We start from the raw sequence: 17,462 nt of genomic DNA on the forward strand, positions 1-17,462 counted from the left end.
TCTCTCCCCCTCTTCTTTTATTTCTAAACACAACTTATGCTGTTATTGCTATGGTATCAATGACAAATCTGGGATTGCAATCAACAGAAGACAGATGTATGATTCCTGGATTGTTACAGTGTTCATAGAATTTGTATTCTGTACTTAAATAATTGTTTAAGTGTGTTCTTTCTAGGTACATTACATTAGGCCTGTTTCTTCTTCCTTGCTCTCTTTTCCCTGCTTGTGTCAAGAAGTACACAAGACATTAATGCTGCAAATAATGGACTTAGGCCTGGAGTGTTGGTCTAGATGTTTTTTCCCTAAATTGTGTTGCTTTTAGGGATTCCTGGTGTCACAATATCCAGCCTCACTTCTCAAACAGTTCCAATGCAAGGGTTGCTTGATATACCTTGCTATAAGAAATTGTGTGCATAGTCATTATTCCACTTAAGGTTACTTAGCCTCTCCATGTTTTAGTAATACAGGAAGTTGGTTATTGTGATTTTACATGATGAAGATACTTAACTGGCCACTCTCCAGTCTCCATACTTTTGTGTGCTTTGTTTTTACAGACACCAATACAGGTACTAGATATTCTTGTGTTCATCACCCAACTTGTCTTTGGTGAAGGTTCCTTTGATGAGGAACATCAACAATGACCCTGGGACTGGCTCCTCTGGGCAAGGATATGAAAATAAAGGTGCAAGTTTTACTGCAATATTGCATCATCCTGTCTGTGTTTCTTTGCAGTGTGTCGGGGAAGGGAATCCTGTCTGGCCATGCAGATGGAACCATAGTACGCTTCTTCTTTGATGATGAGGGCTCAGGTGAATCACAGGTATCAAAGATCCTTCTTCATTGAGCAAAATCCCTTGCTCAGCCTACTCCCCAGCTCAAGAGCTCTGGAAAGGGATCATGCTGTGGAGGGAGTGGAAGTCTGGAGAGGAGCTGCAGTCTGTGCTTGCTAGCATAGGCATTATGGAGCATTGATGAAGACAGAGCAGTGACTAAATGCTTTGAAATACAGAGTGGGGTGGTAAGAGGGGAGGTTACTTTTTTGTGTATGAGACGTAAGGCTTTTCAGGTGTCCGGAAAGATCTGATGTTAGAGTGTCCAGGAGAATGATGCTTGAATGGGTAGGGTTCCAGGGAACAGCTCTTGTCTTCTCACTAAGCAATGTAGAGTTATCCCAGTTAACCCTGAATCCCAAGTTCACGCTCTGTCTGTGGACAGGGTACTCTAGGCACCCAGCATGTCTCCTGAGCCTCCTGCTCCTCCCCAAAAGGAGTAGTCTCTGTGCTTCAGGCTGTGGTGAAGGGAATGCTACTGTCACTCAGATCTTTTCTCTCTGACTGAAGCAGTTTGAGCATGTCTGCTCTCTACCATGATATGCTGAAGGCCCATATATACTCTGCTATGTTAAGAGTGCATCTCAGTCTAGTTAACGGTACTGGTCTTCTTACTGGCATCAGCAATCTTCTCTCCTAGTTGAATGAGTGGAATAGTTGATACATCTCTCGGCTCTGGTTTCTTTCTACCTTCCTACAAACTGGGGCAGGCAGACAAAGTAACCCCCATGAATTGGACTTTACAGAAGGGCCTCATACTGGTCTCATTGTGATAGCTGAATACAGAGGCCAGTTGGGGGCTAGAGCTGTTCATGTTTTCAGGATGTTCTTTCTCGTCTGTTGTAGGGTAAGTTGGTGATGCATCCCTGTCCTCCTTATGCCCTTGCCTGGGCTTCCAATAGCATTGTGGCTGCAGGCTGCGATAAGAAGATTGTAGCTTATGGGAAGGAGGGCAATGTGATTCAAACCTTTGACTATAGCCGGGACTCATCAGAGAAGGAATTCACCACAGCAGCTGCCAGTCCTGGCGGCCAGTCTGTCGTCATTGGCAGCTATGATAGGTATAGTGCCTGATGGTAAAGTCTCCCCTTTATAGTGCTTTTTTTTCAGCCATACACATTTCTTCATGTCTTTGCTTTCTCATCTGTTCTCACAGGTTAAGGGTTTTGAACTGGAGCCCACGCCGCAGTGCCTGGGAGGAAGGCAAATCCAAAGAAATAGCTCACCTCTACACCATCACAGCTTTAGCATGGAAGAGGGATGGTTCACGCATCTGTGCGGTTTGTATCACGAGTCAGCAACGCTGAGCCCATGAGTCACACACCAGGGACAGACAGACTTATGTGTGCTCCTAAGAACAAAGTGATGTGATACAGGGAGAGCTTATGAGAGTGGTCACACCATCACCTAGGTGTGTGATGTGCAAGGTTCCTAGGCTAAGACCTTGTGCAAGAGACACTGCTGCAGTCAGATGTGCGGTGTGCAGAGTATGAAGCTGTAAAATATCATGGACGAGCAGCAGCAGTCCTCCTTTTTTCACAGAGGCATAATAATGTCAGCATAGTTTCTCTAGAGCAGTCTCATGAGCATTCTTTCCCCTGAGCACCTGTAAGAAGCAGTATAAAAACTGATCTGTTACTTATATTCTATGTTTATGTCCTATGTTTTCAGTTCAGAGTTGTCTGTCTTCCGCTTTCAGCTGTTGGGCCTTGATCTGCCTTTTTCTATTAAGTTAAATAATTCTTTAAAGCTCTTTAATCTTTCTGCAAATCTGTCCCTATTATGTTGAATAACTCTTTAAAGCACTTAAATTATTTAGGAAGGTTGCTATTTACAACTTTTCTTTTATAGTTTTTGCATCTTTTTATGTTCAACAATCAAGAATCCTCAGAATACTTGCAGGCAGAGAATTAATTGAGCATGTGAACAAATACTTGTGGAGAAGGAGAAGGGGCTAAGAGATAGGAGATAGGTGAAAGGAATGGGGATGTTGAAAGAGATAAAGGTGGAAGGATTCTTCTGGAAGGGAGGAGTGGGAAACTGAGAAGGATAAGGGGGAAGATGAGGATAAAGGTGATTTTTAACCCCTTCTCTTCCTCTCCCATGTACATGCTAGTATTTGGTAAGCTCTGTTTCTCTGAGAATTTATCAATCTTTCTGTTCTCTCAAGAAAGTCAAAATAGGGCTGTTCCTCATGCATCTGGGGGCTTCAGCCTTGTTCTCCAGAGCAGCCAGGACCTGTGGATTTCTGTCTCACCTCTGATCCTCCTCATGTAAGTAGGGTTTGGAATATCTCTCCTTAACAGAATTCACTGACTGTGTGCAATGTGTTTGTTTCCCCAGGGCACTCTGTGTGGAGGAGTTGAACAATTTGACTGCTGCCTTCGCAGAAGCATTTACAAAAATAAATTTGAAGTGACATATGTGGGACCAAGCCAGGTAAGAGAATATCCAATGAGGTAATGTCTCTTGATGAAAAGGGGATGCTTGCTAAAAGTAGGCATGTTTGGAGTTCTGCACCTATGGTTTGTTTATAGCAACTTGTTGGGAAAGGCATAGGGGATATTCCAGTGACAGGGTCAAGGCTGGCTGGAAATCGGCTAGGAGCAAAGAGAATGGAGTTTATTTCCTAGCTTGTGAATTTGTGGGGGGTACCTCCGTGCCAAATGCAGGCTCCTTAAGTGGTTTAACTTCAGCCAACTTTACCTCGTTCAAAATCAGGTAGTAAGGGTGAGCTAGGAGTCTAGGCACCCCCCTCTAGTCAGTGGAGAGAGAGCAGGACTCTCAGAGGGTGGCTTATCCTCGGGGGTCTAAGTAGCCCTCCAGTTAAACTAGAAACTTCTAAATGGCAGAAGTGAGAATCCCACACTGCTACTACAGTTGTCATCCCATACAAAAGGAATGGTAAGGTTTCTTTAAAAAGCAGAGTGAAATGATGTGAGGGGACATCTAAATACCCAAGTATCATCTGCTGCATAATCTTCCATGGCAAAGAAGTGTGAGTTCTTCCTCTGTGCATGGCCTCATACTGCATTTTCCCACTTTCTCTAGGTCATTGTGAAGAACCTCTCAACAGGAACTCGAGTTGTGTTGAAATCCCAGTATGGTTATGAGATTGATGAGGTGAAGATCTTGGGGAAAGACAGATATCTGGTGGCCCATACCTCAGACACATTATTGCTGGGTGACATCAGCTCCAACAAGCTCAGTGAGGTACTGGAAAATCCGTGGCATTTCTTGAATGTCAAATGCTTAACTTTGTAACTCAAAGGATATGTTTTCTGTGTGGGAACAATACATCTATTTTCAAAGAATCATAGAATAATTCAGGTTGGAAGGGGCCTTGGGAGGTCTCTTATCTAACTTCCTACCCAAAGGAAGGTCAATATTAAATTCAGATGTCATTGCTCAGATCCCACAGTCCCTCTGGTCCCCCGTTTCAATGCTTTACTCTCCTCGCGGGGGAAAGCTTTTCTCCTAAGTCTCTTTGGAATTGCTGTTTTAATTTATAACCGTTTCTCACCCTTTCACTGTGCATCTGCCAAAAAAAAAAGCCTGGCATCACCTTATTAGAGGTCTCTTAATCCTTCCCTTCTCCAGGCTGAAGAAGCCCAATTCCTTCAGCCTCTCTTCGCAGTGCAAGTGCTTCAGCCCCAACCATCTTGATGGCACTCTGCTGAACTTGCTCCAGTTTGTCAATGTCTTTCTTGTACTGGGGGGCCCAAAACTGGATGCTGTACATATGTACATTCCAGATGTGAATGTATGAATCTTAGTGTGTTTTTAAATAAAAACAAACAAAAACAAAACCAAAAAACCCCCCACCATTCATGACTGCAGTACCACAGCTTATGCCAGTATCATTTCTGTACCAAACAATTCATGCAAAACTGTCCATACCATGAGCCTCACAGTGCACTGAGTGCTGAGCCTATGTGCCAAGCCTGGAGAACGTGGGCAGTAGGTTAGTGTCTGATAAAAGTATTAAACAGGCTTCAGGACATATTTGCTTTGTTCACACAGTTATCATATACTTTTAATCAGGCTAATGGTGTGCTTATCAACCTAGCCGGGAGCAGGAGCTCCTGACTACAGATTTGAGTTGGAGCATACTGATACTTGGTAATCCAGCTGAAAATCTGGCCAGACTAAATCTCCCAGGTTTCTTTACATCATACTGCACAGAGGAGTTTTTCTTTCAGTTGCACAGCTATACTCACTTCTTATAAAGAATAGGGTTGTGAGTAGTCCCTTTGCCATCATGCTGTCTCACTGGAGTTTTGTTGAAGCAGTGACTTGGAGCTCTTGCTCAAGGAGGAAAGAGGACAGCTGCAGCTTTGGCTTTCAGTTCTCTGCCTCTCTACATTCACTCTACCACTTACCTGTTGTCATCACAGTAACCATTGTATTATCCAGTGCTCTTCTCAAATTCCAAATCATTTGGTCCCCCACTGGCACTATGCTGACCAATCATTGCTAACATGACCCCAGAAAAGAAGGGTTTCAGCTACATGTGGTGTGGACATTCTGCCCCCACAAATGGAGCACTGATTCTGTGGAGAAGACTTATGGAGGCAAAGGGACCGTTGGGGGTGCTTTTTATAATAAAGTTAGTCTAAGGAAGGCGGAGAAGTGCCTGTGAAAGAGTAGGCTAGAGGGAGTACATAAAGGCCCCTCGTCCAGAAGGCAATAAGATACTACACAAAGAGAACAGGAGTCTGAAGCAGAGGTTAAAAAAAGGAGAGGGAAGTGAGGAGCTTGCAAGCTGGGAATGACTGAACAACAGTGTTGACAGCTGAAGTGCTGGAACATGATCCCTTCTGCAGTGTACTTTTTGCTATCTGTTGTGGGGGTTGAGAGCTGGACAGTGGACCACAATGCCTGCAACCTGGTTCCCTGCAGGAGCTGTCAGGCTGGCATTTGCTCACTTGATGCCATTGCTTTGTAGGTAGCCTGGCAAGGATCTGGAGGGAATGAGAAGTTCTTCTTCGACAATGAGAATGTAAGTTGGATGGGACAGGATGCTACCCATGAATGGTGAGTAAATCTGTGTGTGCACCAGCAGAAAAAGTGTGAACTGCACTTCTGGAAAACCCTGTTTCTCAGCAGTTTCCTGGACTTGCCTTCTCCATGCAGATCATGATCTGCTTCCTCCCCATACTTGCCTTTTCCACATGCCAGGTACAGAACAAACTTAGCGTGTGGACTGTCAAGTTATACAAGTCATAACCCTATAAGAGAGAGGAGCAATAAAAGAGCAACAGCTAGAGAGGATGTTGGAGATACAGAATGCAGCTGTCACAGTGACAGGTTGGCTCCTGCAGGACTGATAGACCCAGAACTAAAATCCCCAACCCTGAGGAAAAGCTGGCAGTCACAACAGGAAGCCAAGGACAATTCATTACTCATCCCAGAGGGTTTGATTTTAGACTTGTGTGCAGCAGAGTTCTTTTCTGCACACCTCACTGGTAGGTATGTGTGTTTACCTGGCTTTTCTGTAAGAGCGTATTCCCCTCTCACCTTCAGGTCTGCATGATCTTTAATGCTGGAGAGCTGACACTGGTGGAATATGGAAGCAATGACATCCTGGGTTCTGTCCGCACAGAGTTCATGAACCCTCATGTTGTCAGGTAAGTGTTATACCTGCTTGTGTGGCCAGCACAGGCATTTTGTGAGAGTGACCTCAAATATATACACTTGGAAGCGTCCCACTCTGTGGAATGCGGCCCCCAGACACTGGGACCTGAGTAATCTGCTTCTGACAGTGAGCGATGGTGGGGTTTAATTGCTTGGTTACATCTAATGGTTGTAAAGTTTTAGAAGCACAACAGCCCATTTTCCTCTGATACATGCTTATTGAAGGCTGCCTTGGCTATTGCTGAAGAGGGACCTCCTGTGCATGTACTCAGGGATCTCTGCATCCAGCTGGTCCTAGTACAGCATTATCAGGGACTCTAGATGCCAGCAGGACCTCCTCTGTCCCTCTGAAATACCATACTCCATTTTCTGATTCGAGAGAAGGGAGGATCATGGGCTGCTTGGAGGTGGAAGCAGCCTAACTAATTTGCTATTGGGGACCCTGGTTCCAGAGGGGCAGCTTCTGGAGTGAAGCCATGAATCAGAAAGGTTTGTTCTCACTTGAGGCAGCTGTAGGTACTGTGCAAGAGTCACAGGTCAGAGACCTGCAAGAGGCTCCATGTGCCTGGGGAAACTGCAGGTAAGACTGGAAGGGACTACGTGATTCAGTCCTGTGAATTTAGAGAGTAGTAAAGGTAACAGTCATCATTCCCTTCAAATAATAGTGTCCGTGTCAATGAGAGACGACAGAGAGCCGTGGAGAACAAGAGACTGGCTTATCTGATAGACATCAAGACTATAGCAACAGGTGAGTGTAAACCTCCCTCCCCTGTATTTTGCCGGTCTTCCTGATTCCTTTGCATTTTCTGTGCCAGGCAGCATATCCCTGAAGGTCCTCTTTGCATTCACGCTACCAGGCAGCGGATTCCTGAAGGCCCCCTTTGCGTTCACTCTGCCTGGCAGCAGACCACTAGAGGCCAGGCTGTCCTGCTTTTGGCAGGTTGGCTGCCTGGAGTGGACACAGGTGTGGGGTGGCTGTGACTGTGACCTGGACCTGAGATTCTATGCAGTTCAGCATGATGATATTGCTGCCTGCACTGCTTGTAATCTGTGCATGCTCACAGAAGGGTGGAGGGAGTTCCTGCTGTTGATAAGGCATCAAGATAAAATGTCACTGCAGTCTGCTTTTCATGTCACAGTGTGTTTGCCAGGGGGTCCTGCCCTAATTGGGTCCCAGGCACCTGATCCCCACAGGACAGCATTGAATGTTCAGCACTTTGGGGCACATTAGGTACTTACACTGTTTCTCCTTTCTTTCCTTCCCAAGTGGACCTTGTTGGTGGCTACAACACTGGCACTATCAGCCATGACAGCAAGATTGATTGGCTGGAGCTGAATGAAACAGGCCACAAACTACTCTTCAGGGACAAGAAGATGAGGGTGAGGCAGGCACATTGGGGGGAGTGTGGCAAGGTGGCATGCCTGGGGAGAGGTAAAGACAGATATGCCTGAATGGAGGGAGGGAGGTGAGAAACCCATCTGAAGTATTGGTAATTTTTTGACCACTTCCTTGAGAAAGATAGATGATGTTCAGATTGCATGAGCTGGCAACATTGCATGTTTGGTCTTAAGTCATAGCTAATTCTGACGCTAGTTACTACACATTTTGCTCCATCTCGTCACACCTGAAAATGAAAATCATAGACTCTTCTACTGTGAGGTGGAGACAAGTGGGTTAATCTCAGGATTAGGACCCCAATGTTGCACTTAAACATGTAAATTAAAAAAAGGTGTTCTCTCCAACAGCTTGGCTTATATCTGTAAGATGAACTCTAATTCTTTAAAACACCATAGTCACAAACAAATAGCTTGTTTGATATGGCCCTTGGCTTGTGCTGATTCCCAGACCATGACTGAATGTTGTCTGGGAGAGTACTAGTAAACCCAGGACAAAACTATGCCCAAAATCACGGTAATGGTCTCACACTACAGATTACGATGTGCAGCTACTCACTTCATGTCCTAGCCATGTTTAGTTTAATTGTACACATACAGCTGAAGAAGCTTACTGCAGCAGGCAAGAAGATGTGTTTATCAGTATTACAGTTCCACTCAGTTCACTATCAAGCCTTCTTCACTATTAGGGAATGTAAGACTCTTTGACTGCTTGACTTCATTTGCTCCTCTTGTCACAAGAGTGTCCTGAGAAGAGAACATGACCTTCTTGACAATGGTGTAATTCACATCCAGAATTTCTATGCAGGTGACCCAGATGCTGTGGCAGACCCCAGCTATAGCACTGCAGCTCATCACAGGATGGTTTTAATTGCTCGAGTTCAGATCCCATTGGGGGCTGTCAGTCTGCAGTAGAATATTTCCATGTTGGCTGTACCTCTCTCCTTAGTCCAAGGATGGGTGAAGTATTATGTTCATATGTGCATATGTGTTGAAACCCCTGAGAACTTTCTGAGCCTCATCTCAGAAGAAACTCTGAATTCACCCCTTACATTTCAGACAGGAACCCCAGGCTTCTTCACTGAGCTGCCCCTCCTTCATCATTTTTGGCAGCTTGACCCCTAAGATTGCATCATAGATTGTAGGAGGTGCAACGATATCTTCTTGCCTGGGAAGAACAGATCTCCAATTAACTACCTGTCTGCTTGTCACTCACACATAGGCTGATTCATTGCTGCCAAGCTTAGCAGCTAGCCCCTAGAGCACTCAATTTTGTAGCCAAAGATTGCAGTGCATGCATCTGCCACCTCACAAACTCTTTACCACAGACTTCTCTCACAAGAAGGTGCTGGAGGTAGTCTTTCTTGCCCAAAGACTGTAGTTCTGGTTCTGGGCCATCACAGAACAAGGACTCCTACAAGTACTTTGTGATTACAGAGAAATAGAAGGAGCAGCCCAATGTGAATTTGCAAAAATGTAATGCCTGCATCTGCGTTAGAGTGCCTCTCTAATCAAGACCCTCTTAACTCTCAGAAGGAGGATTGTTCCATGTCCCCAGCCCTTTAGGACACTACTTTCACATATCCATAAAAGTATCAATCAAGAATGACCTTCACTACAAAGGAGACTGAATCACTGCCAGAAGTGAGGGCTTCTGTTTGGGCTCTGCTGCACTGATACTCTTCAGAAAGGTACTAACAGTGATTGCAGCCTGCACCAGATGAAACAGGCTTCTATTTGGAAGTGATATGTACATTTTCACAAAGCTGTATATGTCCTATCATGGGAGAAGAGAGAATTTTCCCAGCAGTGTATCTTTTTACATTTATTTCTGCAGTCTTGTTCAGTTTATATTTGGTTCCTCTAATTTACTGTCTCAGCAAGAGACAGTGGCATCATCAAGATTGCTGTTGCCTCTTCTGGCTCCTTTTCAGGCCTCTCAAGAGGCTACATAGACAGCTCCTTCATTAAATACTGCCACCAGCCTAAATCAGACAGTACCATGATTCTCCTAAGCTATGTTTGTACCTAGTTCTCCAACCAGTTTGGTACAGACTGAAACGGGAACTTTCTTGTTCTCTTTTGACTGGTATGTCATGAGACTAGCACAATTCTCTCTTCTTTTTCTTATCTTTGCTAAGTGAGGACAATTATGACAAGGAGCAGAGACAGCCTAGGACTTTTAAGTTACAAGCCATCATACATCTTTGTTATGCCTTGTGTCAGGTTACACCTTCCAAATTGTCAGGTTTGTTTCAGGGCAGCGTATCCTGCAAACAAATAGCCTCTCACCTTATTGGCAACAGTTCTTGCAATAGGACTCTACCTGGGATGGACAGTTCAGCCCAGAATTGCAGGGGAAGGCCCTTCTTGGTCCCCCAGTTTGTTTGCATGAAGGACTGAAGAGACCATTCTCCTGTTCCAGCTCTGCAACTGAGAGGGAACTGAAGCAGCACAAGACATATTCTGGTTTATATACGCACGTGCCTAGCAATAAGGAAGGCAGGATCTGAGCATGCTGCTTAAAATGCTGCAAGGGTTAAAAAAGGTCTTAAGGTTTGGATAGTAATGTGTGTAAATAACAGTGTGGGAGTTCGGGCTACATATCTTAGAAAAAGTCTGATTCCTTGTTGGTAATACCTGTTTACAAGATGCTTGGTCTGATGTTCCTGCCATGTTCATGTGAGCTAGCAGCCCAGCCACGAGCCCAGCTGAGCCTTTTTCTCCTCTTCCCCCCTCTAGTTGCAGCTCTATGACACTGAAAGCAGCACCAAGACTACCATTTTGAACTATTGCTCCTACGTGCAGTGGGTCCCAGGCAGTGATGTGGTGGTGGCTCAGAACAGAAACAGCCTCTGCATTTGGTATAACATTGATGCTCCAGAGCGAGTCACCATGTTTCCTCTGAAGGTAAAACTCTGGAGACTTTGATTACCTCCAGCAGTTTCTGTTACTTCTTGCTCATGTGTGTGGGAATTGTCAGGGTGGTATTGCAGAAGGGAGACAGAAGGGAACTGCTAGTTTCTTCTGGACAAACTATAGGCTCATCTGTCAGCTTTGTGGCAGGCATTTCTGGCAGAAGATGGAGATAGTTAATATAGCAAGGAGTTGCTCAGTGCCTTTTTCCTTCCCTCTGTTGAGATAAGGATGGTGTCTGCTCAGTGTGAGCTCATTCAGCAGAACTTTAATCAGCAGAGCTGTCGCAGTGCTGTCCTCACAGCCCTGCTACCCCACGTACTTCAGGAGAACGTGGGAGTGTTGATAGCTGGTACTCTTTCCAGGGGGATATTGTAGACTTGGAACGGAATGATGGAAAGACTGAAGTGATAGTATCTGAAGGGGTGAACACCGTGTCCTACACCCTGGACGAAGGCCTCATAGAGTTTGGAACTGCCATTGACGATGGGGATTATCACAGGTAAGTGCTAGATACACCACATGGTGATGGCAGGTAGCCCACTTCACATAACAGACATCTGAGAGTCAGTAATCCATGAACTACAGCAGCACACAGCTTTCCATACAGAGTTGAAGTTTAGGTTCTGAGCATGATGTTGGTGCCAAGTCTGGCTATAATGCACAACAGAGTCCTTTAGGAGTGAATATGCAGCTTTTTCATCCTCACAGCATTGTGTTTTCAAACTCGGGGGCACAAGAGACTGGCCAGTCTGGTCCCATTGACACTGATAGAAATTCACTGAAGGCAGTTTTCACTTAACTGCAGTGAATCAGTGTGTCTTCCGTAGCAGCCAGATGTGAAGTTGTACTCAGGTGCTTTTGCCACTGCCCCTCCAGGGATAGTGACAGTGTCATGGAAACATTCAGGAGCTGTGCAGAGGAAAAACTGACTGCCTGAAGCAGTCATGGTAGCCACCTGGGTACTGCTGACATTGTTATAGAGTTTTAAAATTGACCAGGGGAGAAAATGTCACGTGTTCAGAGCACTGTTACCACTTGAGAGACTTCTTTGCACCAGGAACTTGCTTCAGGCACAACACTTCAGACTTGCCCCGCACTGCTACAGCCACCTGCTGATCATATGCCTCTAAGTACCTTAGCCCAAATAGGGATCACCTAGATCTCTGAATTTTTCCCTGATATGTCAAGCCCTGTGTTACACAATCCTCTTCAGAACTGGTCACACCCAGCTTGCTTTGTTTTCAGTGCAACTCATGTTAGGAAGCTCCTGGCAGCCTAGGATTTTCCTCAGAGAGCTCTTCTATTCTGTTACTGAAAGTCTGCAAATCTCTCTCTCTCAAGGGCTACTGCATTTTTGGAGACACTGGAAATGTCCGCAGAGACTGAAGCCATGTGGAAGACTCTAAGCAGACTGGCTTTGGAAGCTAGACAGCTGCACATTGCAGAGAGGTACAGGAAGCATCTATAACATCTTTCTGGCTTAAACACTGTCTTTGCTGAATCCCTCACAGAAACCAGGGTCTAACTAAAGATGTGACCTTTTTGTGCGGCCTGGAAGATTCACTGCATTGGAGAATTAAGTGTTCTCTATTCCAAGCAATGACTTTGCCCTTTCATCCTAGACAGTAATGCTAGAACTGGGGACAAGAAGACATCACTTTCTAGCATAAATTTTTGCTGATGGCAACCCAAAGCAGTGTATAGCAAGGCTTCAGGGAGCTGACAGGCATTGACAAGCTCAGCGCATCTCTGAAGCCTGGGGAAGTGAAGCATGAGCACTGGTCCTGTCCATGGCTTCTCCCATGAAGCAGGGCTGGAGGGCACATCTGAACATGGGTCTTGGCAAAATCCTTCTCCTGAAGCAGGGCTACCCCACCTCTCCAGCTTGCAGAGCTGGGTCTGCTGCCCAGGTTCTGATTTTCTTTTCTTGGACCAAAAGTGGGCAACAAAACCCAGTTATTGACTAGCTGTTTTGCTCTTTCCAGGTGCTTTGCAGCTCTGGGCAACATGGCAAAGGCTCAATTTCTGCATGAAACCAATACCATTGCTGACCAGGCAGCTCAAGAGCACGTAAGTCAAACTTTTTCTGCTGTGCAGGGCAGCTGCTTTCCTGTAAACACTTGCATACGCATTATCTTCTGTGTCCATGCTCACCAGTATCCTGCTACAGACCAATACATGGTCGTGTAGAAAATGCTGACATAATCTTTCATCCACGCCTGCCAGGTCCCTCCTCTAGCTAGCCATTTCATATTGCTCCTGTCTTGTCACTTCTGTGATTCTCTTCTGTCTTCTTTAGTTTCTGTAATGACGCAGACCCCACCTGCAATCACCTCCCTTGTATCACTCCAGAGCCTGTTCTTTCACTCAGCAAACTGATTGAGCTAACTGATGTTGTCTGCAGGGTGGTGATGGTACAGATCATTATCTGGTGCGTGCCCGTTTGGCCATGCTAGACAAGAACTACAAGCTGGCAGAGATGATCTTCCTGGAACAAGTGAGTAGAGGAATAAGGAGCAGAAAAGGTCTCATTTATTTCTAAGCAGAAAGGGTTGTGCCCTGGTGTGAAAGAGAAAAGGAAGAGGTTGCTTATTCCTTGGAGAAGAGTTTTTGCCCTGAAATAGAAGGAGGTATTTCTTGTTCCAAGGTGCAGGATTGCCCTGAGGTGCATGAAGAGGGTGAGGGAGGGTGTATATCCATGTAAAGGGGATGGTACACTTTTTCAAGTGTTTTCTGCACATATAACCCTGCCCACTATGAGAGCCCAAGGGCAATGTATCTGCTAAATGGAGCCTTCAGGTTGACACTTTTCTCTCTGACACAGAACGCCACAGAGGAGGCCATGGACATGTACCAGGAGCTTCATATGTGGGATGAATGCATTGTGGTTGCCGAGGCGAAGGTACAGAATATAGCTGTGCTGGACTGTGGGCTGGGCTTGCTTGATAAGTCTTCTGGCTGGGAGTCCACTCAAGGTCTGGGTTCTCTTCACCTGCCCTATCAGGACCTCACTTCTGCTTGGAGGGGCTTGCACTGCTATAAGTATGGACCTGGGTGAATAGGGAGGGAGAAAAGCTACTGAAATTGGTTTAGGAGTATCTAGGGCTTTTAAAAAAAATGGATGATGCAGTGGTACTCAGGGCTGGCATTGCGGTTTCTGCTAACTGGGCAGCAAAGGGTCTGGTGCCATGAACTAGCTGTTCAGAGCCTGCAGGATGAGCAGGACAACATCTTGCCTTGCTCAGGTCAACCAACGCTGCATTTCTCAACAGGGACACCCGATGCTGGATAAGTTGCGTCGGGGTTACTACCAGTGGCTGCTGGATACCCAGCAGGAAGAGAAGGCTGGGGAGGTGCAAGAGGGACAGGGTGACTACCTGGCAGCCATCAGCTTATACCTGCGGGCAGGGCTGCCAGCCAAAGCAGCATGGCTGGCTATGAGCAGGGATGAGCTCCTGACCAATGGGGATGTCATCAATAGGATCTCCACGGCACTGATCAGAGGGGAACTGTATGAACAGGTGAGTGGCCCACCCCACTTCTTCGTGGCATCAAAGCTCTTACCCTGTCCTCTGCATCTGTGAGATACAGGGGGACTGAGCTGGAAAGTAGCAGATGTAATTCTGTGTTGATAAATTTGCAGTTAACGTTTGGGAGGAAATCCTAACTGCATCCATTATACATGGGTGGGGTCTAGAATTACCGTTATTAGTCAGGAAAAAGATCATGACTCATTGGTGACCTGTCTCCAAAACATCAGCTGAGTGTTCAGTCATAGCCAAGGAGGCCCTTGGGAAGACAGGAACCAACAGGAAAGGAGTTGTGAATCAAATAGAAAACTTGATATAACTGTGAAAATGTACAGTGCTTCATCATAATAGAACAAAAAATGATGGTACAGCTTTCATATAAAGATAGTCTAAATGGAAAAGCTAAGGAAGAAAAACAAAGGAGGTTATGAAGACAATCTGTAGAACCATGAATATCATTGTCATGGTTTAACCCCAGCCAGCAACTAAGCACCACGCAGCCGCTCACTCACTACCCCCCCACCCCCAGTGGGACAGGGGGAGAAAATTGGGAAAAGAAGTAAAACTCATGGGTTGAGATAAGAACGGTTTAATAAAACAGAAAAGAAGGAACTAATAACGATAATGATAACACTAATAAAATGACAACAGTAATAATAAAAGGATTGGATTATACAAATCATGCACAGTGCAATTGCTCACCACCCGCTGATCGACGCCCAGTTAGTCCCCGAGCGGCAATCCCCCCGCACCCACTCCCCCCAGTTTATATAGTAGATGTGACATCACAGGGTATGGAATACCCCGTTGGCCACTTTGGGTCAGCTGCCCTGGCTGTGTCCCATCCCAACTTCTTGTGTCCCTCCAGCTTTCTCGCTCGCTGGGCATGAGAAGCTGAGAAATCCTTGACTTTAGACTGAACATTACTTAGGAACCACTGAAAACATCAGTTATCAACATTCGTCTCATACTGAACTCAAAACATAGCACTGTACCAGCTACTAGGAAGACAATTAACTCTATCCCAGCTGAAACCAGGACAATCGTAGAAGGGAATTGATTCTTCTCTGTCTCTAATAACACAAAAAATTTGTAACTACTTATTATTAGGTGATGGTTTTAAAACAAAAGTGTGTTGTTCACACAGCACATAATCATGTTAATGTAAGAAAGCAGTGCTGAGTCTGACCAGTGTACAGCTTGGTATCCTGGCCAACAGTTGCCTCTTGCAGATGTTTAAGAAAGGAATGTAAAGAACAGGGCAGACAAATATAGGGTGGTACTTCCCCTAGTGTACTTTCATAGTTTCCAGACTATAGTGTACCTGAACTGTTTTATTTTTATGTTTAAGAGCTCTTGATAGATTTTTCTTCCATGAGCTTGTCAAATTATTGTTTGAACCACCTGTACTTTTTGATCTACAATGTTGGCTATGAGTTACCCAGTTCAGTTATGTGTTGTGGAAAAAAACCAGTTCTTTTTGCTGGCCTATTTTATGTCACCTGCTTAAATTACATTTCTCCAGTCTCATTTTGCCTTCGGCATTTTCTGACCATTTTATTTTGACCCAAGAGAATTTTGTGCTTTTCCAAACCTTTCACCTTTTCTTAAGCCTTCAGTTGAAAGAGTAACTGTGGAACTCATTGCTGCCAGATATTTTGTTACCAAAAGTATGAATGGTCCAAAAGTGGTTAGACAAATCACAGAGGTAGACTCTGTCAAAAGCCATTAAATGTGATGATGTGAGAGCATCATGACGGAAACTCAGGAAGCTTCTGTGATGCAGATTGTCAGAGACGGATAGATAGAATGGAGGAAAGGCTGGTATATACTTGCTCTGTTCTTACAACCTTTCTCTAGACATGTGCTTTCGCCACCATTCAAATACTGAAGGGAATGAATCTTCGGTGTGCTAGGATGGCCTTTCTTATATTATGTTCGAAGTTCTACAAGCTTTGAGCCTCATCCCACCCTGTTGGCCACCACCCTTTCCTACAGGGTAAAAACCTGCTGCAAGAGGCTGAGTTTCCCCCTTCACTACTAATGCCCACGGCTCCCATATGATCATCTGTATAGCAGAGCTCCGAGGGGCCATGGTCCTAGAAAAGGCTGTTGCTGCACCAGCCACTGTGCAGAGAATGGAGGTTGTCTCAAAAACTCTTATCTTGTTAGAAAGTGGTACCCCAGAAAAACACTTGGGGTATGTCAGTTGGCAGAGAGGACAATGGTCTCAGCACATGCAGTCTTTCCTAGAAGTTCCCTTTATCCCCATGCTCTTGAGTAGTGGGGAAGACATAGCTGATGGAGAAGTCTGTGTGGCAGGACTGACAAGCTCTGTACATGGGACTGGTAGGGTACATGATGGTATGGGGAGATAGTGGCTCTGGAAACTGGCAGCTTGTATTTGTCATTAGGCTGGAGACCTGTTTGAGAAGGTCGGGAACCCACGGAGGGCGCTGGAGTGCTATTGCAAGGGCAGTGCCTTCCTGAAAGGTACTGTGCTAAATATGTTCCTCCCCCCATACATCCCCAGCAGGAGCCTGGGTACTCTGGCCTGGTGGCAACATGAGCTATTGCCCTGGAGCCCAGAGATGCCTACGTGCTCTGAAGCTTCCATGTGTCATCTCATTCAATGTATGTATTTTCACAAAGTTGTACTTGCACACACAGTCCCAGGACAGCATCCTCTTCCCAAGGCCTTGATCATGCTGATTGCACCAGCATGGATTTGGTCCAGCCTTCCACAGGGTCCAGATTGCTGGGTAGCCTGTTGGAGCTGGAGTGGATTAGACAGTCGCCATTCCCCTCCCTCTGCGCCCCATCCAAGGCCCATGTTCACCTCACAGTTCTGCTTTCTTGCTGGATTCAGTGTAACAGCTATCATGTCCCCTTACAGCAGTGGAACTGGCTCGCCTGGCATTTCCCACAGAAGTTGTGAAGCTGGAGGAGGCCTGGGGAGACCATCTGGTGCAGCAGAAACAGCTGGATGCTGCTATTAACCATTATATCGAAGCCAGGTGGGGGCAGGTGATGGCTGTATAACCAGCAGCAGTATAACCTGGCAAGCTATGAAGTTGATACAGTTTGCTTAAATCAGCAGGGTTTTTTTCCTGAGTAGGCCCCCCTCGACCCTGCTTTGCCAGTGCACCTG

At 45.7% G+C, this 17,462-nt stretch overlaps 1 protein-coding gene across 3 annotated transcripts in view; it reads left to right on the forward strand.

Annotated features, from left to right (window-relative positions):
* IFT172 (intraflagellar transport 172) overlaps positions 1-17,462 on the forward strand; it is a 39,081-nt gene that overhangs the window by 5,264 nt on the left and 16,355 nt on the right. For all 3 annotated transcript variants that reach the window (XR_003926657.2, XM_041128748.1, XM_030037133.2), the window contains 18 exons: positions 733-820; positions 1,677-1,891; positions 1,987-2,110; positions 3,174-3,269; positions 3,882-4,043; positions 5,779-5,832; positions 6,357-6,460; positions 7,133-7,215; positions 7,735-7,847; positions 10,605-10,772; positions 11,144-11,280; positions 12,123-12,230; positions 12,767-12,851; positions 13,186-13,278; positions 13,606-13,683; positions 14,054-14,302; positions 16,726-16,804; positions 17,208-17,328. Coding sequence is in view for 2 of the 3 variants with exons in the window: in XM_041128748.1 (XP_040984682.1) it covers positions 733-820; positions 1,677-1,891; positions 1,987-2,110; positions 3,174-3,269; positions 3,882-4,043; positions 5,779-5,832; positions 6,357-6,460; positions 7,133-7,215; positions 7,735-7,847; positions 10,605-10,772; positions 11,144-11,280; positions 12,123-12,230; positions 12,767-12,851; positions 13,186-13,278; positions 13,606-13,683; positions 14,054-14,302; positions 16,726-16,804; positions 17,208-17,328 (2,157 nt within the window). In the remaining variant the exon portion in view is untranslated. The remainder of the gene's footprint in view (positions 1-732; positions 821-1,676; positions 1,892-1,986; positions 2,111-3,173; positions 3,270-3,881; positions 4,044-5,778; positions 5,833-6,356; positions 6,461-7,132; positions 7,216-7,734; positions 7,848-10,604; positions 10,773-11,143; positions 11,281-12,122; positions 12,231-12,766; positions 12,852-13,185; positions 13,279-13,605; positions 13,684-14,053; positions 14,303-16,725; positions 16,805-17,207; positions 17,329-17,462) is intronic.

This window comes from Aquila chrysaetos, chromosome 15, assembly GCF_900496995.4.
Source record: "Aquila chrysaetos chrysaetos chromosome 15, bAquChr1.4, whole genome shotgun sequence".
Lineage (NCBI taxonomy): Eukaryota > Metazoa > Chordata > Aves > Accipitriformes > Accipitridae > Aquila > Aquila chrysaetos.